This window comes from Trachurus japonicus, chromosome 19 (genome assembly GCF_045865225.1).
Source record: "Trachurus japonicus isolate A0001 chromosome 19, Traja_1.0".
Classification (NCBI taxonomy): domain Eukaryota; kingdom Metazoa; phylum Chordata; class Actinopteri; order Carangiformes; family Carangidae; genus Trachurus; species Trachurus japonicus.
This window is the reverse complement of record NC_140925.1, coordinates 12212747-12231774: the sequence shown is the minus strand read 5'-3', so window position 1 is coordinate 12231774 and position 19028 is coordinate 12212747. Positions and strand designations below refer to the sequence as shown.

General features: G+C 41.6%; 1 protein-coding gene across 1 annotated transcript; it reads right to left on the bottom strand.

Moving 5' to 3' along the window:
* Positions 1 to 2752: 2752 nt before the first annotated feature.
* timp2a (TIMP metallopeptidase inhibitor 2a) lies at positions 2753 to 18615 on the bottom strand. The gene is made up of 5 exons (XM_085760567.1): positions 18143 to 18615; positions 9700 to 9800; positions 9198 to 9306; positions 6968 to 7092; positions 2753 to 5067 (listed from the first exon to the last, which is right to left on the bottom strand). The coding sequence occupies exons 1-5, from the start codon at positions 18273 to 18275 to the stop codon at positions 4870 to 4872; spliced, it is 666 nt and encodes a 221-aa protein (XP_085616693.1). The 5' UTR covers positions 18276 to 18615; the 3' UTR covers positions 2753 to 4869.
* Between the last annotated feature and the right edge of the window lie 413 nt (positions 18616 to 19028).

Here is a 19028-nt window from a genome sequence, read left to right as displayed (position 1 = left end):
TAATGTTTGGATCATGACAGCAGTCGATGGAAACGTTGTGTATGAGTTTCACATTTTCTTTAGCTTTTGCACATGACAACAATGCAACAATGTGCTATTAGTTTGGATGGGAACCAGTAACACCTTTTATGACGACCCAAGGTTATTTTACTCCCTACGTGTACACATTTTTCAGGGTTCTTCCTGTTGCATTTCATTGTATTATAGGCTACTGCCATATACTTTACTTTCTTTTTTTAAAGTGTTTTTTTTTAATGTATTTCATGGACAGGACATTGGAGAGAGACAGGAACTTGGGAGATTAAGAGAGGAAAACATGCAGCAAAGGGCCACTGGGTGGAATTGAACAGAGGCCACTGCAGTGAGGACTATAGCCGGAAAAGCTTTATAATAAGTACACACTATTAAGCATTAGTTAAGCATTAAATACTGAATTCATTATTTATAACACATGGATACTCATTAGTATGTAGTTTATAAACACAGTTAAACATGTTTTACTCATCATTGATAGCACTAACTACATACTTATGAGTAGCGTTATAAATTAAGAATTCAATATTTATTAATGCTTAACTAAATCTTAATATTGTATACTTGTTATAAAGTGTTACCTTTTATTGTAATAAAATGTGCTAAATGAACACAATTGCCAAACCTAACTGTTTGAAAGCATGAAGAAGAGACCATGACTTCCTTTGAACAAGCTGCTGTGTCCACTAGTGGCCACTGGATGGCGTCACAACTTCAAGGGACAGTGTTTATATGGAAATGTATGAATTATGAACAGCAGAGACATAACAGTCAAGCTAAACCGGACCAGACTGATCCATATTTAATTGATGTGGTTTTATCTCAGCAGAAGAAAGAAAGAAAGAAAGAAAGAAAGAAAGAAAGAAAGAAAGAAAGAAAGGATAAACTGATGGATTATAGTTGTTTATTTACAGGAATATTAAATCATATTCGTTTTTTAAGCCTCTGCTGTATGAGTTATGTCTGTTGTGGTTAATGTTTTGGATGATTCAGCCTTCTGATCATCTTATAATTTTAAGAAAAATAATCATTCTGTAAACATCCCTGTTATAAATTATACATAATGTTCATTATTGCCTTCACGTACTGTTAGAAAAGTGATTTCACATCATCGTACATCTCTATTATACTGTCTTAACTAATATATGTATAATAAAACATCTTTAAACATTCAATTATAAGTCTATTATAGGTTATTTGGATGTTAAGGTGTTAAATGTTCAGATTTGTGCCTCTCTTTCGTAAGTGGCTTTACTTTAATGTGTCACAACCCAATAATAGCCTACATCATACATCACCTATTTAATTGACAAGAAACATGTCATCAGATATATGAGATAAATATTTATAAATAGTGAATGGTTTTGGTGTTGTTCATGGCCGATTTGTTAATAATTGCTGTGTTTGTTTGGATGAAAACTTCTCGTCTGCCTTCTCTCCTGTATACAGTAGTCTTGAGTAATGACTATTGCAAAGCGGCAAAGTTTGCAGCAACAGTTCAGAGATGTCACGTACTCCACAGTTTCCCAACTGCTTTGATACACAAAGGGAGAAGTCGAAAAAAGTGGGGTTACAGAGAAGTGACAAAGAGGGCAGTTATACTGTAGCCGCCCTGCATCAGCACTCTGAACATACACTCAAGATCAAATTCACACTCTTCCTCATCACAACCATGACCTGACCCATGTAGGAAGACAGGACTCCCCCCACCCTCACCCTACCCCACCCCCCTACACTGACACCGGATGATTATTATGGTCCTGTTTGACATTACTGAGGAGAGAATGAACAGAGCTGACAAAAACCGCCCGGTCTGGGCTCGGCCTGCACATTTCTCAAATATTTTCCTAGTTGAGTCGATTACCACATCTATTTAAGCGTATTTGTCTGCCCCGCTCCCGACATCAGTCTCTCTGCGCCGCTCTCACATCTCACAAAGTGGGGGGAGATTAACAGCAGCCAAACAAAGGTCAAGTTCGACTGCTTCACAGCCCGATATCAGACGAGTTTGGAGGTTGAATAACTCTTGACGCTCAATTAAAATGTGAAAAAAATGAAGAAGCTGTCCTCCAGATTAAGTGTCGTGTTAGTTGTTGTTATTATTGGTCAGATTATATAACATGAATCAATAAATAAATAGGAAATATGGAATAAATAGGTATACTGTATAAGTACATTATTTGCAGGTGCATCTGAATAAATTTGAATATCATGGAAAAGTCCAACCAAATATTGAGTGCATATAGATGGACATACTTTTCAGAAGGCCAACATTTCCATATCAAAAATGTTTTTTACTATTTATTAAATTGGTCTTTTGTAATACTCTTTTTTTTTAAATACTCAATTTTAGGTCTTCATAAGCCATAATCAAAAGAAATTAAATAAATAAAGATTTGAAATGTTTCATTCTGTGTGTATTGGGTCTATATAATGTATTAGTTTCACTTCTTTAATTGAATCACTGACACAAATCAACTTCTCCATTATATTCTAATTTATTAAGATGCACCTGTACATACCACACAACAGTGTAATAACCTAATGTATTTTTAAAACTCATGTTATCAAATGTTATGTAGCATTTATGATGGGATACATTAGGAAAATGTGGTTACACTTTTGAGTCTTGTCTGTATTAACAGTCTTAACACCATGATGATGTCCAAAATCCAAAACTTATCAATTAACAGTCAAAATGAGTCACAAAGCCTTCAAGTTCTTTCAAACGTGTGGTTTTTATTTGATAATACTGAATATTTTGTCCTTCGCCCGGACTTACACAAAGCATCAAACACATGCACAGTCCTCTATTCACACAAGGTACCCATTTCTCATTTCTCTCCCAAAAAAGGATTCATCTCTCTCTCACTCTCTCTCACGTTATTCCAGCGCAAGAGGACCTTCTCGACTCGACACTACAGCTAAAGACATCGTAGACATAAGACAGCGAGAACACACAAAAAAATCATGACAGGTATAATAATAACACTGAAAAAATACAAAGTAATGGAAAATGGAAAGAGTTTACTTTTAAATTATGCCTCTAATACTCCATCATATATATAATTTTTTTTTGTTAATGTAGCTTGAGGTGTATAAAACAGCACTGTAAACTTTGATTGAGTAACTTGCTTTCTAGGACAGCGATAAAGCTTTCATTAATAACTTGGGGAGGAGCAGGAAAGACAAAGTCAAAGCTAACATTAAGCGTCTAAAGGACCTTATTACTCATGAGATGAAATGTCCGCGAGAGAGTGAGTATATTGGCAAAACCGTGAAAACTGCTGTTTGCATTTACAATCAACAGATAATACAAAGACACTGAAGTAACATCCCACGAGCTCTTTTTGTTTCTCTTTCACACATAAAATCTGCAAAAAGATCCCTTATATCCCAACCTCTCACACGCCACTTTTTTTTTTATTTGTTTGTTTGTTTTTTTCTTTCACTGCAAATACTAGTTTATCTGTTATGACAAAGATAGCAAGTTAAGTAAGCTTGCGTTTTGTGGATATGGGTCACCAAAAGCACTCAAAAATAGGCAAAAAAAAAAAAAATCTGCACCTGAGGTGGATCTGTCGGTCTGGGCGAAAGATAATAACTGTCACATCAGAGTGTTCAGGCTCTTGTCTTTACTGGAACTCATCCTCAAAAAGTGCAAATCTAGTTCTAATGCAGTAAATAATAATTATCAAATAACAACAAAAGTATATGCATAGGTACTGTACAGCTACATAGTGGGGAGAGAGGAGAGGAGCGTGAAGAAGAAGAAAGGAAGGAAGGAAGGAGGGGGATATTTCAGATTGGACTGTGGGGCGGTTGTTTTTTATTTTACCTCACGAGCAGGTTTTTAATTTCGAGCGCTCATCTTCACACAGCATAGACTGGTCCAGTGAGGCCTGCGACTGTCACAGGCTGCGAAATTAAAACAACAAAACAAAACAAAACAAAACAAAAAACACTACGAGAGAGGATTTTTTTTCACCGAATGAAACCAGAACATATCAGCCATGCGAGATGAATCATGTTCTTTATAAAGAAAGAGTAGAAAACATGCCGTGGGCGTCCGATGTCACCGGGCCGGCCAAACAGTTCCCAGCAGAGAAGAAGATGAGAGAAGCAGTAAAACTAATAGTGTTCGCAGAGAAGAAGAGGAGGAGGAGGAGGAGGAGGAGGAGACAATCATCTTTTAAAAAAAAGGCAACTTGGAATTTGGCTTTGGAATAAAAATGGAGAATGAGGTAATAATAAAAAGTAGAAACACAATGGGTAACGAATGATCGTCATCGTAGATCGGGGATTGTTTGATTGTTTGATTGTTTGATTGATTGATTGATTGATTGATTGATTGATTGCGATTAAGTCGGAGAGCAGAGCTGTTAAAGAGCTTTGCCGGGCAGGAAGTGCTCTGTCTCAACAACGAGAATTTAAATCCTCCTGACGCCAGCCTCAGGAGGAAGTTACATCATCACTCGACCAGTCTATTTCTCGTTTTTGTTGCTTTTGTTTTATATTTGTTTGTTCTCTCTGCAGACACTGTGTCTGAGAACAACCTCTGAGCCTCTTCTGAGTCAGTTAGCACTGAGCAAAGCTGAGGCTGGAAGTGGCTTCATGTTGCTTAAACTGACTGCAAAGAGGTTGTTTTCAGACCAGCGGGTAATTTTCACTTACATTAGCTTTGTTTGTTTGTTTTTTTAATAAAAAAAAAAAAATCACTTTGCCTGATGTTGTTATGTTTCATTTCAATGGAATCGTTTACATTTATTTTCGTCAGGCTGTGCAGTGGGCAGTCAGGCGCGTGTTGTGTGTGTGTGTGTGTCGTCGAAGTGACTTTTAAGGGTCCTCTGCGTCCAGGAACTCTTTCTTGGGCGGTGCGACGCCGCGGTACCAGGAGCAGGAGCCGTCCGCCCTCTTCACGCAGGCGTAGTGGTTGGCCTGGCGCCCGTGCACCTGCTTCTCGATCATCAGGTCCGTCCACAAACACTCCTCAGGAGCCGAGATCTCGCAGGGCAAAGAGGGGCAGCGCACAATCTGCAGAAAACACACAAAACGGTCTCCCGGTAACTGTACTGAAACATGAGTGCAGATAAGAAAAATAAGAATTTAAAGTTCCCATATTCAGTCGGCCAATCAGAGGAGAGCAGACTCTGAGCGCTTCTCTTCTGATTGGCTGGATGTTTTCTGTGCGATCCAATTAAAATATATCAGATTTCAAGGTAAAAACAAAAATCTGCAAGTTTTGGATGGTGGAAACATGGCCGAGAGCTGTGACTGCTTTGTTGTGACATCATAAAGTTACAGGAAGTCCTGACGGCTCATTTTAAAGGGGAACTATGCACGTCCGGTCGCTTTTCCGCTGTTTTGCCGACCCTCCTCCCTTCCTGGCCATGTGCATTTGTTTTTGTTTTCAACAAAGCCGACCGGGGTGCAGTGGATAACTTTTTTTTTTAATGATACACGTGTTACAATGTTTATATTTGTGTAGTCTTATCTGTCATATACAAAAGATCATTGGATACATGTTGTGATGCCGCCAATACGAGATCTGGGACACCAGGTTGGAGGCTCTGCGCTTGTATGGTCGGTTTTCGGCCATGAGACGCTGGGTGGAAGGCAGAGAGCCTCTATTCTCCCTCATAACACATTTAACCATCACAATTACTCTGAAGCTGTTTAATAAATTGATGATTTTAACTCAATTAAAGGTAAAAATCTTGCATGGTTCCTCTTTAAGTCTCAGTTTCTGAACACAGGCTGAATCTGTTTCTCTGTGAACTGAGGGTTTTTTTGTGATGCAATCACTTTGTTAATGCTAACTGTTCCTGATTAATGTGTCAAGATGTGAAACACAAACCACAGGCTCAACAAAGAACAACAACTTCACTGTGTCCTGCTGCTGATGTGTGGGAAACTACCTGCACTGTGCTGCACACCACATGAAACCAGATCACAGATAGTTGAGAAAGGCAAACAGTCCTCATTGGAAGTGACATTAATTTGTTTGGCTGCACTGGAAACAGATTCACAACTTGTAAATTATCAGGAGAAGTTAAAAAAACAAAACAAAAACAACAGGTACTAGAAGAAACCTGGTGAGATTTTTTGCAGAAGTTAGTTTGACATTTTGACATAGAGTGGCATCATGCAAAAGTTTCTGCACCTCTGGTCACAATTTCTGTTAATGTGAACAGTTAAGCAAGTGGAAGATGAAACGATCTCCAAAATGCATAAAGTTAAACATAAAAACACTCTTTTGCAATATTATAATCAATATCAGTGAATTATTTTTGTTTTACTACAGTTTTAGAGTGAAAAAGGGAAACAAAGCAGCAGCCTGCAAAAGAATGAAACCCAAGAGACTTGAGCTCTCAGATAACTTTGACCAAGGTATCAGACAAGATATTTACTATTTATACACTGTGATAGTTTCCAAAGGAGGGGTGACTAGCTACTACCTGTGCAGGAGGCCCAAACCTTTGCTTTTCTGTAATTTTAAAGTGTAAAAGATGAAAATAAAAAGTTGTATTGTTTAAAATGTAAAGGGAATGTGTCATCTGTAACTTTATGTCTTTTGGGGATCATTTCATCTTCCACTTGTTTAACTGTTCACATTAACAGAAATTGTGATCAGGGCTGCCCAAACTGTTGCATGCCACTGTATTTGCTTGTCCACTTAGTTTCCTAGGAGCCAGCGAGTACAAAAACAAGTCGTAGTTTCTTGGATGTTCATTAAGTCTCCGATGGGTTGAGAAATAGTAGAAGTGCGTGTGTTTGTTGTTGTTCTGGCTCATGTCCCGTCTCGTTTCGACTGTTATGTCTGGTTTTGTTGTGCTCCAGACGGGAAATAACTGCAGCACTTTTTTCTGGGTTGTTTTTTGAAGTCGGGGAAGATAAACAGTTTTGCAAAGGACAGCGCCTTCCAGTGCCTTACCTTGCAGTCACAGCCCATCTGGTAGCGCTGGCTCAGGCTCTTCTTCTGGGTGGTGCTCAAGGAGTCCCAGGGCATGATGTAATCACACAGGGTCACATGCATGCGCCCGCCGGCCTCGGCCTTGCCTGTTGTGGAACAAAACAGTGATAAAATGCGTCACAATGACAGACACGTGACAGTTCAGACATAACAAGGTCCGTACAGTAACACCCAGCTCCTGACGCTTCAATAGAAATGTTCTCATTGGACAAAAGGTCACAGCCCAAAATAAAACGAGTAAGACAAATAAGAGCTGATAAAATCTGTTACTTCTCAGACTGGTGCCTGCAGGCATCAACACAGACCACCTGTCCTCGAGCACAACTGCAGTTTATGTTTCACGCACGGCTCGAGGCAGTCAAAACAAGAAGATATTTCAAGTTGAGTTTACAGATCTGGAGAGGCAGCGTCCTCCTCGCTTCACCACTATCTGTCTGCAGAGCAGTTCTCAACATGTTGAGCGTCTTTCACAGGATGTCCTCGCAGACGGGACTGACTCACGTTTCACTGCAACCCTTCCAACTTAAATTAACCCTTGACTCAAACCGAAGACAGCATGAGTCACTTTAAAAAGATGCCCCGCTCGGCAGAAAGTTAACTTTCTTCCTCGCTGGCCCCGTCCTACATCTTGAGAGAAAAAAAAAAAAGAAACACAGAGTCTGGGAGAGACAGGAAATGCTGGCTTCAGCAGTTCCTCTCCTTACAACTCTATGTAATTAGGGGCGAGTGTTTGCGGGTGCATCTCAGTCTGCGATGGGGAAACCAGAGCATGCATGACATCATGGTCCTCCGAGTCTCCTCTACTCGCTGTACGATGTCTCATACTGCTGCTGCCGCCGACTGCAGCTCTCAATCACAATACCAGCCAGATTCAGCGTGCAAGCGCTAAAGGGACAGTTCGACACATCTTCAGAAAATACTGCTTCATTCTCTTATGGAGAGCTGCAGAGTTTAGCCTACAGGTTATCATAGTTTAGCTTAGCTTAGCATAAAGGCCTGTATCTCATTTGTGTTATTTATAGAAAAACAGTTCTAGTTCTAGTCTGTATGACATAGGCTATTAGTCCATTTTAAATTGACAAATGATGCTACTAGCAAACAATTAGGCTACTTATTCAACTCAATATAGCAAATTTAAAAACAACCTCAGCTGTCCAAAGTGCTGCACAACATAGTATACATGTAGCTACAATCCTGTGCTAGCGATTTAAATAACAGGAGGAAAACAACATAAATTAGCAACATAGATTAAAAATAAAAGTTAAGACAATCAAAATAATGACTAAAACAAGGTAAAATACAAATAAAAGCTATACTATATACTCATTTATAAATCTAGGTAATACAGACTAACATCTGCATCCAAGAATAACTCAATGTTCACTCACTTTTTGCTCTGTTTTTGGTCTCAACCACCTCAGGAGGTAAATATCTTTGCTCTACAGGTGTAACATGTTCCACTTTATTGCTAATTTTGCCTTTCTAAGGTTTGGAAAGTGTGTTTTTCTAAAGTTTTGCCATGTAAACGACTGGCTGTGATGAAAAAAAATGATGTAAACACGACTCAGTGAGCAGAAGTAGCTGAAATTTGCTATAAAGCTCCATAAAGCCAGAGTGATCCTTTGTTGATATATAAACATTGCTTACAGGTGTTTTCAAGGTTACTTAACAAAAATGGCTCACACAGCTAGTCATGCTAAATGCTATGCAGATATAAATATGCAGCCTGAAGAATACACCAGTGAAAGTCAAGGTCACACAGTTACTAAGGGACGGTGCATGTAGCGAACACTCCCTTCAGGGTACAGTTTTACCTCAGAGTGAAATATTACACTTTCACTTCATGGTCGTCTCACCTCGAGCAGGAAAAGAGAGAGAGAGGAGACCAACAGTTTTCTACATTTACATCTCCCCAGAGCCCGAGACGACAGACAAGGTCACTCCCAGTGTAGCCAGCAGCGTATCATTACCCATAATAACATAAACAGTCACTCCTCCATCATGCAAAATGGCACACCGGAGTCTATCTAACCTCATGTTTGTCTGCCCGGCTGTTTACACCTGCAGCTCCGTATCCGATTATCTGTCTGTCTGTGAAACGCTGTGACTTTCCCATCTGTCTGTCTGTTTATCTGTCACAAACTCATCAGTTAAGTGACCAAAAAGGGATGTTTTCGCTCCAGAAACAGACCTGAGATCAGATATTCCTTCTTGCCGGGGGCATCCAGGGTGACGCCACAGACGGCAGACACAGGGGCAGTGAAGACGGCCTCGATGTCCTGGGTAGGCCCCTTGAACATCTGGAACAAAGAAAACGTCACAGGTCAGGAAGAGAGGAGGAGATTGAGATAGTCTTAAACTTAAAATATTTACTGTCTATTGTTCTTACCAAAACTATGGAATAATTTGCCACATTCAGTTCATTTTTCACCCTCCCTCCATTAATATCTTCAAAACACGGCTAAAAAAAACATCTCTTTTCCATTGCATTTGATTCGGCATAGTATTAATACTCCATCATCCTCTGATTTCTAATCTATTTTCTACTGCCTATTTTTAAATGTTCTTTCTCTCGTTTTTTTTTCTCTCTTTTGTCATTGTTGTTCTTGTTTTGCACATAATTGTAAAGCACTTTGGTCAACATTTGTAAATATGCTCTATAAATAAAGCTGACTTGACTTGACTTGACCTACCTTGATCTGTTTGACCTCATACTGGATCCTCTTGATAGGGTTCCCGTAGATGTCGTTCCCTGAGTCCACCTCCCTCTCTCCCACCACCTTTGCTCGGATCACTGTGAAGGAAACAGAGAGGAACAGGGCGTCAGATTGAACGTTTTCATTACTGATTGATCTGCTGTTGTTTTCTCAATGTGTCCCAAAAAAACCCCACAATGTCAAACAGAAAAGCAGAATAGAATAGAAATAGAATATAATTTGCTGAAAGAGGGAAATTTCTGGAAGTTAAGCTTTTTTGTTTCTATCAATTAACCAATTGTTGCAGATCGAAATCCATCCATTTCATTATTGATTAATCAAATAGTTTTCCTGTTTGATCATGAAACATTGAATGAGAAAAAAAAATCACATGTTTATGTCTCCAAATGTTTTGTTTTATTTGACAGATGGTTCAAAATCCACAGATAAGTCCGTTTAAAATGTAGTCGAGAGAACGACCCAAACAAATGTCTGGCATGAGAAACGACTTTTTTCCTGTGATTGATCAACGTAACAGCTCTAACACTTCTAACCAAAAGAAAACTGACCTGCAACTTCTCTGGTAATCAATTAATTCATGTTTTTGAAGCAAAAAAGCAAAACACCAAAACCTGCACTTCTTCTAAAACGTCCAGTCGAGTCTGGTTCCAAAGTCGAGTCATTCACCACAGACTCCCAGGTTAAAATAACCAACTTTATGGCAGAAATAAACATGTTTACAGCCTGGTACACAAAAACATCCACAGCTAATTTCCTCATGTTCATTTAAATTTTCATTAAGGTCACATTTTCCCCTCCTCTTTGCCCAGGTACCGCCGAGATGGCGACGGCGAAGCGGCCCGCTCTGTGAGTGATGTCATGGAGGATGTAGAATATTTTTTTTAGATGTCTATCAGCAAAAAGATCAAGCAATTCTTCCAGTGAAAACGAGTCAGACTGAACAACAACAATGACAACAATCGGTTAAAGTTAAAGGCCCGTTACCTCTCTAAAGATACAATCATGACATCATGATGTGATTCAACTGAGGAGCGATGACACTGAATCACAACCACGGCTCTCAGGCTAAAATAAATAAATAAATAAATAAATAAATAAATAAATAAATAAAAGGACCATGGACCAGAGCCACAACAACAACAACAGCAACAGCCAGAGCTGCCTCGAGTCTTTGAGCCATGGCACCGACAACAACACGGGCTTCAGCAGCATCGACAGGAGTCCCGTCAATGAAAACCCAAAGTAACGGTTTCCATCGGCGCTTGGCCTGCAACACAAACACGACCAGGAAACCATCAAAAGAGCAGAATTAAGGAATAAGAATACGACTTGGACGCTGAGATACAGAGAAAGACTTGGCCGGGGCATGTTTCTCACCGTGTGTGTGTGTGTAGCTACTAGTGCAGTGTGTGTAGTGTGTTTAAATGGCCTGACTGACTACATCAAGCTTCAGCTATGCTTAGGACATTTATTCAGAATGGAAAATATGAGCAATAGAGAAAAAAAAAACATAAAATAAGCAGGAACAGAGGACACGTAGATAAACACACACACACACACACACACACACACACACACACACAGTCGACTGCTGTTGCTCTTACACCCTTGGGTTCAGTTTATGGTTTGGAGCAGACACAAATATGGGGGGTTCATGGCTCCCAGCGTTTATAACGTTTCTCGTTTTTCTGCTCCTTCCCTCGTTACTTCCTTTTCCCCTTCTCACCCCTCACTCACCCCCCACCCCGGTCCCAGAGTGCATGCTTTTCTGCACAAGTAACTACGGCTTCTGCACTTGGGGGCTGGAACTAATGATTATTTTCATTATCAATGAATCATTTAGTCCATAAAACGCCAGAAAAATTAGCCAAATAAAATAAGAAAGAAAAAAAAAAAAGTATTAATCAAACTTAACGATGACATAAAACAGCAAAACTTCAGATTTGGAAAGCTGGAACTAGTAAATATTTGGTAATTGGGTCTGATAAATGACTTCAACGATTAATAATCAACAACCAAAATTGTAAACCCTCAAATGATTTTCTGACGAGGAGCGCACAAAGAGCTCTACTAACGACTATGAGTCTGCAGATTATTTAATTTGGTCTATAAAGTGTTGGAAAGTGTATGAAAAGTGCCCCATTTTCTATTTTTAATAACAGTTTAATTAGTGGAAATGGTCTGGTGGTGATGGTGCAGAGACCTGCACTTGAAACCAATGAGGTGTATTTTTCTACAGTTCTTAAAACTGCTCTGAATGAACCTCGTCATTCTAACAACGGCTGCATGTGATGGGAAGTCTGTTGTAGCATTTTAGTGTCTTTCAGCCTGTTGCTTTGATTTTTTACAACGATAATGTAACTTTGCTGCTGTGGTTCAGTCTCGTTTGAATTCAGTTAATATCTGATGTCAGATCACAGCAACTAAAGAAAAAAAAAGAAAAAACACCTGCTTAGCACTAAACATCGTGGAGCATTTAGCGGCTAAAAAGACAGAAACTGGTGGAGACCAAAAACAGAGAGCGAAGAGGCCGGTGTGCTCCAGCTGAACAGTTTCCTCTCCCAGTTACTTCTATAATCTTAAATGTTTTCATATCAATAACAACTCTGAAACACTATCAATGTCCTTCCTGTCAGAAAATATGTGTTTGGTATCTCCATGTTTAAACAACACGATGTTCTCGTCCTCCCGTCCATCACGTCATCATATACGCTAGTTTTTCTATCATATCTGTCACTGATTATTGGGCCTGATTACTGGTTTGCCGTGATGTTAACCGTTTGTAAACACAATCTTGCCAACTTTATGACGATCATGGGTCAATGTTGTGTTAACAGACCGTTGTGCTGCCCCCAAGTGGCCAAAGACGTGAAATAATACAGATTTGGTTTCGGATTCAGACGAATTTTGGGCTTTTTGATGGGTCGAATGTTTGGTTCCTGCTGAACATTATGACATTGATCGAACCCTACGCTTGCCCTAAGCACGTTGAAAGTTTGGCCCCTGCTCCTTACACAGATGATCAAATTTCATCATTGATATGTCAAATCACTTATGTAATCGATTACTGTCTAATACTTACCAGATATACTCAGATTTTTATAATTTTGTCAAAGTTTTACCAAAAATGAGCCATCTGGGATGGTACCTTTAAGACAAAAGAAGGTGATTCCAGTCGAACTATATAATATGTTCAAGTTTGCAATGACACTGTTAAAGCATTTTGTATGAGTCATCCGACTGAGTATGAAGTTCGCATGGCGGCAGAGTCGGCAGACAGCAACAGACAGGTATTCTGTTTCAGATTCGGCTGAATCTTGAACAGTGGATTCGGCAGAAACTCCAAAATCAAAATGTGATACATCCCTCCCTCCCTAAAGAAAAATTATAAATAACTAACTTATAAATAACATGAAAGAGATGAAGGAGTTCATATGAATGGCCAAATGAGGGTTTGATATCTTTCTAGTAGATAAAGATATGACGTGTTGATTCAGAGATTAGCACATTAACACACACAACCAAGATTTCTCAGGGGGAGGATAGAAAACTGAGCCATTATTAGCTACTGATCAATGGATCTGTGAAATAATCCCTCCCAGTGCTTCAAGAGAAACCAACCCCAGCAGCGGACCTCTGCATTCAGGTTCCACTCTGATGCTTATGCAAATATGCAGCAGCAGCCAGAGTACACACATAAACACACACACACACACACATACGCAGCAGTATACCTGGCTGGCGTCTCTCCTGCATTCCTCCCAGTTTTTCCGCTCTCATTTCCTGACCTCATTCTGAGCCACAAACTAATGAGCAAAAGAATCAGCAGCAGGACACAATACAGAGGGGAAATTACCCTGCTATTCACACTGGATTGCTGTTATGAGAGCTTATCTGTCCACCTCGGTGCTGCAGACATGTTTACTCCTCAGCCCCCCCCCCACCACCACCACCACCACCACCACCAACCACCCCCTCTGCAATAAAGCCAGAGCTGATGATCCGGTGCAGTCTAAACAGCTTGTTACGGAGGCAGGAGCAGCAGACTACACAGGGTGATGATGATGATGGGGATGCTGAAATAGCACGACTGCGACTACGACTACGACGACACCGTGGAGCCGAGTTTCCCTGCACATTGATCCCAAAGTCGTCTGATCAGCAGCAGTCAGTCAATCAGCGACTGAGGGCCCCCCCCCCCCATCCCCATCCCCATCCCCTCCATCATAAACCACCAACTGACCCACATTTCGCCTGTTCCTCTACCCTCCCGACCAGGGCGACGCTTAATGACTTATACATGCGTATCAGTTGCACTACGCAATGTTTTCCATGCAAACCCCATATGAACACACACACACACCACATCCTAAGTGCCCACCCCCCCCCTCCCCAACCCCACCAACCCCACCAACACCGCATGACTATCCATTTCTTTTTTCATACTCCAGCGACCACCAAATCATCTCCCGGCTCTCCTGATGTGGTTTCTCTGAGCTCCAGACGTTATGTGGGTCCCTCTGTTTAACCTGTCATCTCCACACAGACGGACCGAGCCGCCCTCACATCGCCGTTCAGCTGGCGACGCTCGTGAACCTCTGGCAACATCTGGATGAAGACCTGGCTGCGCAGCGAGTGAGTGAAGCTCCGGTTTCACTCGGTGAGGTCTTCCATGATACAGGTATTGCTGTCAGGGTCAATATCAGCTGATTTTTGTGTTTTGTGAGTTTTTATCACCAATTTGTGTTTCAAGTTATATTGTTGATTATTTTACTGATCTGCAGCTGCCGATTTTCTTTTCAATATTGATTATAAAATGTCAAGAAAAAGCCAAAGTGACCACCGCAACACAAGGGCGTTCAATTCACTAAGATATACTACAACAAACAAAAGCAGCAAACTCTCACATTTGAGACGCAGGAATTACTGAATCTCCAACCTATTCACCTTTTATGTCAAATAATCACCTGTTCAACCATTTATAATGATAATAATAACAATAATAGTGGGATTAATTGACTTTTTGGCCACTTGAAGGTGGTGGAACGATATGTAAACACAATACTGATCTATCATCACCTTTTTTTGTTGATGTGCAAACAGTTGTCATATTTAGAGCAACATTAGATTTGTATCAAGAGGCGGCTTGAGTGATGTAAATCTAATGTCCACTCTTTGTTTGTTTCTGCCTGCATTATGATGAGACAGGGGATGAAAAGCTGCTTTTTTTAAGCTACTAAGGTCTCCAGAAGGAAATGCTGCACTGTGTTCACCAGCTGGTTGCTAACAGCACCTGTAGTGCAGGTAGAGCTGAAAGCAACAGTGACGGGCCGGATGACAGTGAATGACAGCAACGCATTCGAAGGCTGGGAAAGAAAAACAATGAGCTGAAAGAGCCTAAAACGCTCCACAACACTGAGGAGAACTGCAATAGAGTTCAAAATGTACTAGTGTCATCCCTCACTGTTAATTGGGTTTATTGATTAAAGGGACTACGCAGAGTTTCGGAAAGTGAAGTATTTTCACACTAAATTTCCCTTGAGCCTCCGCGCGCACCATGAAATTCTTGGACCGGCGCAAGACGAACGAAAGCGAAACCATTTGCCAAGAATGTTTTCATTCATCAAGAATGAAAGTCGGAGGTTCGAAGATGATCAGATAAACGATGCCAACTAGCGATCCGGTGGCGTTATTCCCATGATCCGTCGGACAGCGTCCGGGAAACTGAAACTAGGAAATGCTGCAGGGTGAGTCGACCACTAAATAATAATATCAAAATAACTATAAACACAAAACGATATATTTATCGAAAATTGACCCATTAACAAGTGAGGGTAATGTAGATTCATCCACATCAATATGAGACTCTTTTATAACCAAAAGCAAACTCCTCATAGTCCCTTTAACGACAGTATATTAAACCAGGTTTTACACAAGCGGGAACCTTGCACAAATGTTTATGCAAACACACCTGATATGAAGTAAACCAGCTGCATCCATCCATCTATCCATCCATCTGTCCATCCATCCATCCAGCACCCTCTAAAACAGATGCTGTGATTCATTTTCAAACAGGGCAACTTGAGGTTTTGGGGTTTTTCTTTTTTTCTTTTTCTAGCCACTGTTTTTCTTATGATGCATGCTAAGTACTTTTCATGAAGAAAACATGTCTGTGTTTCCATAAATGGAGACGTGTGCATGTGTTGTTGCATGTCCAGCTCTGTTTTGCTGCTGCAGACAGACAGACAGACAGACAGCGGGGTGACGCTGGTCTTCCACGGCGCCCAGCCTCAGGACAGTCTGACAGGGCCGGGCTGTGGGGAAGTTCCCCTTTGTGGGCACCAGATTTATATGAAAAGAGGATGTTTGTCTCCGTACATGTGTGTGCGTGTGTGTAATTGTGTGCGGTGAGTGCATGACACTGCTCGATTTTTTTACAGCCTGTGGTCTAAACCTAGAGCATCGGTTAGCATGAAAAACAGAAGGTGACACACACACACACTCATCCATGTTGCTGGTTGTGTGTGTGTGTGAAGAAGCAAAGACTGAGATCCCATTTCACCCAAACAAATCCCAATTGTCAGGCCACATAACTATTGACAGTGTCGCTTTGTTGTTGTTGCCCACATGCGCATTCTGCACAACCAGACCAGACAAGACAACACAACCGACTCTTCTCTGACTCTTCTTTGCAAAACTGATCTCAGGCCTGTGTGTGTCTCCTCTGCCCACAGCCCCAAACAAAAAACCCACACAGTGTCATCTTCAGATCCGCCATGAAATCATCATCATCACCACCACCACCACCGGACAATGACATCGACGGCCACTGCTGCCGCTTTTGGCCTTTAAACGCACCCACACACACATACATTCACACAAACACACACTGATGAAAGCCTTGTTGTTGACTCACACACCCTTTAAAAACAACACACACACACACACACACACCAAACACAAATACACCTCTGCCGGTAGACATCCTGTCTCTGATGACCTGCCACCTCAGCGAGAGATTGAGTCACACCTTGAAAGTAGAGTTGTCATTTTGCAATAGGAAATTACAGACACACATCTTATGCACACAACTGCACACACACACACTTGCGCTTGTGTAAAGTCAAATTAAAATAAAATAAAAAAGCAGGAAGGAAAAAAAAAGATGCAGCCAGAGTAGTGTGGTCTTGAACTCTCCCATTCTCAGGGATACCATGCATATTTTAACTTCGACCGTGACTTTTATTACTTTTTCCTCTGAAACACGCCCTGAACTGACAGCCAGATGTCACAGTGTGTGTGCGTGTGTGCGTGTGTGTGTGTGAGAGAGAGAAAGTCGGCCGTGCAAGGGCAGCAGGCCCACTGTTGTCTATATGAGGCCTGTGGAAGTCTATGTGTGTGTGTGAGAGAAGGAGAGAGTGTGAGTGTGTGTCCCAAAGTTGGGAAAATCCCAGCAACATTCCTGTAATTCCTCCCAGCACCACCCCTCGCAGGAAGAAACAAGGCAGGAATGGAAATTTAAAGAAAAAAAAAAAAGGAGGAGGAAAGCTCGCGGTGTGACATATTCTGTGGTTGAGATTCAATCCCCCCCCTCTCCTCCTCACTCTCTCCATCCCTTGTCCTCCTCTCTGCTCTTTCCCTCCTTGTCTCTTTCCCCTCTCTCTTGTGCCACGTTGCCCTGTGAAAGCCAGGAGACGCTGCTGCTGCGTCCCGGAGCTGCCGAGGGTGAAGCCTGGTAAACACACACATACATACACACACACACACACACTCAGAGAGCTTCAGAGCCGAGACATTATGTCCAGTGATGGGAGCAGACTAACACACAAACATAGTGCACTGAGATATGACAATGTCGTCCCCCCATTTTTTTATAAACTGAGATATTGCAGTGAAATCAGGAGATAACTGCTGTAAAGTTCATTTAGGTCATCATAGGTGATGTTATTGTTGTGTTGATATGAATTTTATAAAGACTTTATATGTAATTATGCATGTAGCCCCTTCAAATTGTGCAAATACTCCTAATTCTGTTTCCTAAATGGTCCCAAAAGCTCAAATCTAGTCAACATGACATGACAAAAATAATACAAAAACGCCTGTCTGCTGCAAGTGTGCAGCCTTAAATGCAATGCAATGCAATGCAATGCAAACTGTCTGGGCCATGGCCTTGAGGAGCAACACCCTGCACCTTCATGGCTTTTTCCAGCGGTTTCCCTGCAGCCTGTGAGAGCCCATTCAGCTCAGCGAAGCACCGGAGCTGCTGAGTGCAACACAACACAACACAACACCGCCGCTGGAGCTCCAGAGCAACAACATGGGCTGGGTAAACAACAACAATAACAACAGGAGCAGCAGCAACAGCAACAGCAGTAATAATAACAACAACAACAACAACAGTCCCCGGTGCTGTACTCACCTACATCGGCGTTGCAGAAAGCCTGTTGCGGATGCACCGGAGCGCAGCTGCAAGCCTCCGCGAGCTCCTCCGCCCTCCACAGCAGCAGCAGCGCGAGCGCGTAGAGGATGAAGCCGTTCACTGAAAACGGCATTTTGTTGTTAAAGTAAACACTGATGCTGCGGTAATGTTGTTGTTATTGTTTTGTTGTTGTTGTTGTGGTTTTTCTCCCTCAGCCTCTCCGCTGCTGTGTGCTGCGCAGATAGGTTCAGACAGGCTGCAGTAGATCCAGCGGCAGCAAACTGCGTCCTCCTCCTCCCAAGGGGTTTTTCTTTCTTTCTCTTTTTCTTTTTCTGGCGACGTCAACAATAAAAACAACACCGGACGGTTCAGGCTCGGTTGACCCGCTACTGGAGGTGAGGATACTCGGTGGGCCTGCTCGGAGATGTCCCGGTCAGTGTCAGCCGCTGCTGTCTGTCTTTTCAGGACTGTGTTTTCCTTTCGGAGGTCGAGGCGGTTTTATAAAGCTGCCGAGCGGCTCCTCCCCCTCGGCGGCGGCCGCGGCGGCGACGCCTCTGGCCGGCAGAGGGCGCTGCCTCCCCCATGGATGTATTATATTAACGGCCTCCCCCCGCTCTGGTCTGGAGGAAGGAACTACCATGGATCTATAGAACTACCGCCAAAAAGTCCCTGATACCAAAGTCTGCTCTGGTGCATTACCACCACAACACAGTCAACAGTCCTTATAGTTTAATAAAAACATATATTAGAAATAAAAAAAATAGATTGAGTTCAGTAAAATTAAACCCTATTAATGATAAAATAACATTTGGGGATGTTCCCTGAAGGCTTGAGATTTATTTAGGCCTATTAGCATGGTTGTGTATGACTCATTATTATGTTGTGA

Bases quoted from the DNA above. Each gene is read 5' to 3' on its own strand.
- timp2a (XM_085760567.1), bottom strand. From the start codon at position 18,275: ATGCCGTTTTCAGTGAACGGCTTCATCCTCTACGCGCTCGCGCTGCTG. The intron at 9,801-18,142 runs GTGAGTACAGCA...TTTCCTTCACAG, and splicing joins TTTCTGCAACGCCGATGTAG to TGATCCGAGCAAAGGTGGTG. The intron at 7,093-9,197 runs GTCTGTTTCTGG...GTTCCACAACAG, and splicing joins GAAGGAATATCTGATCTCAG to GCAAGGCCGAGGCCGGCGGG.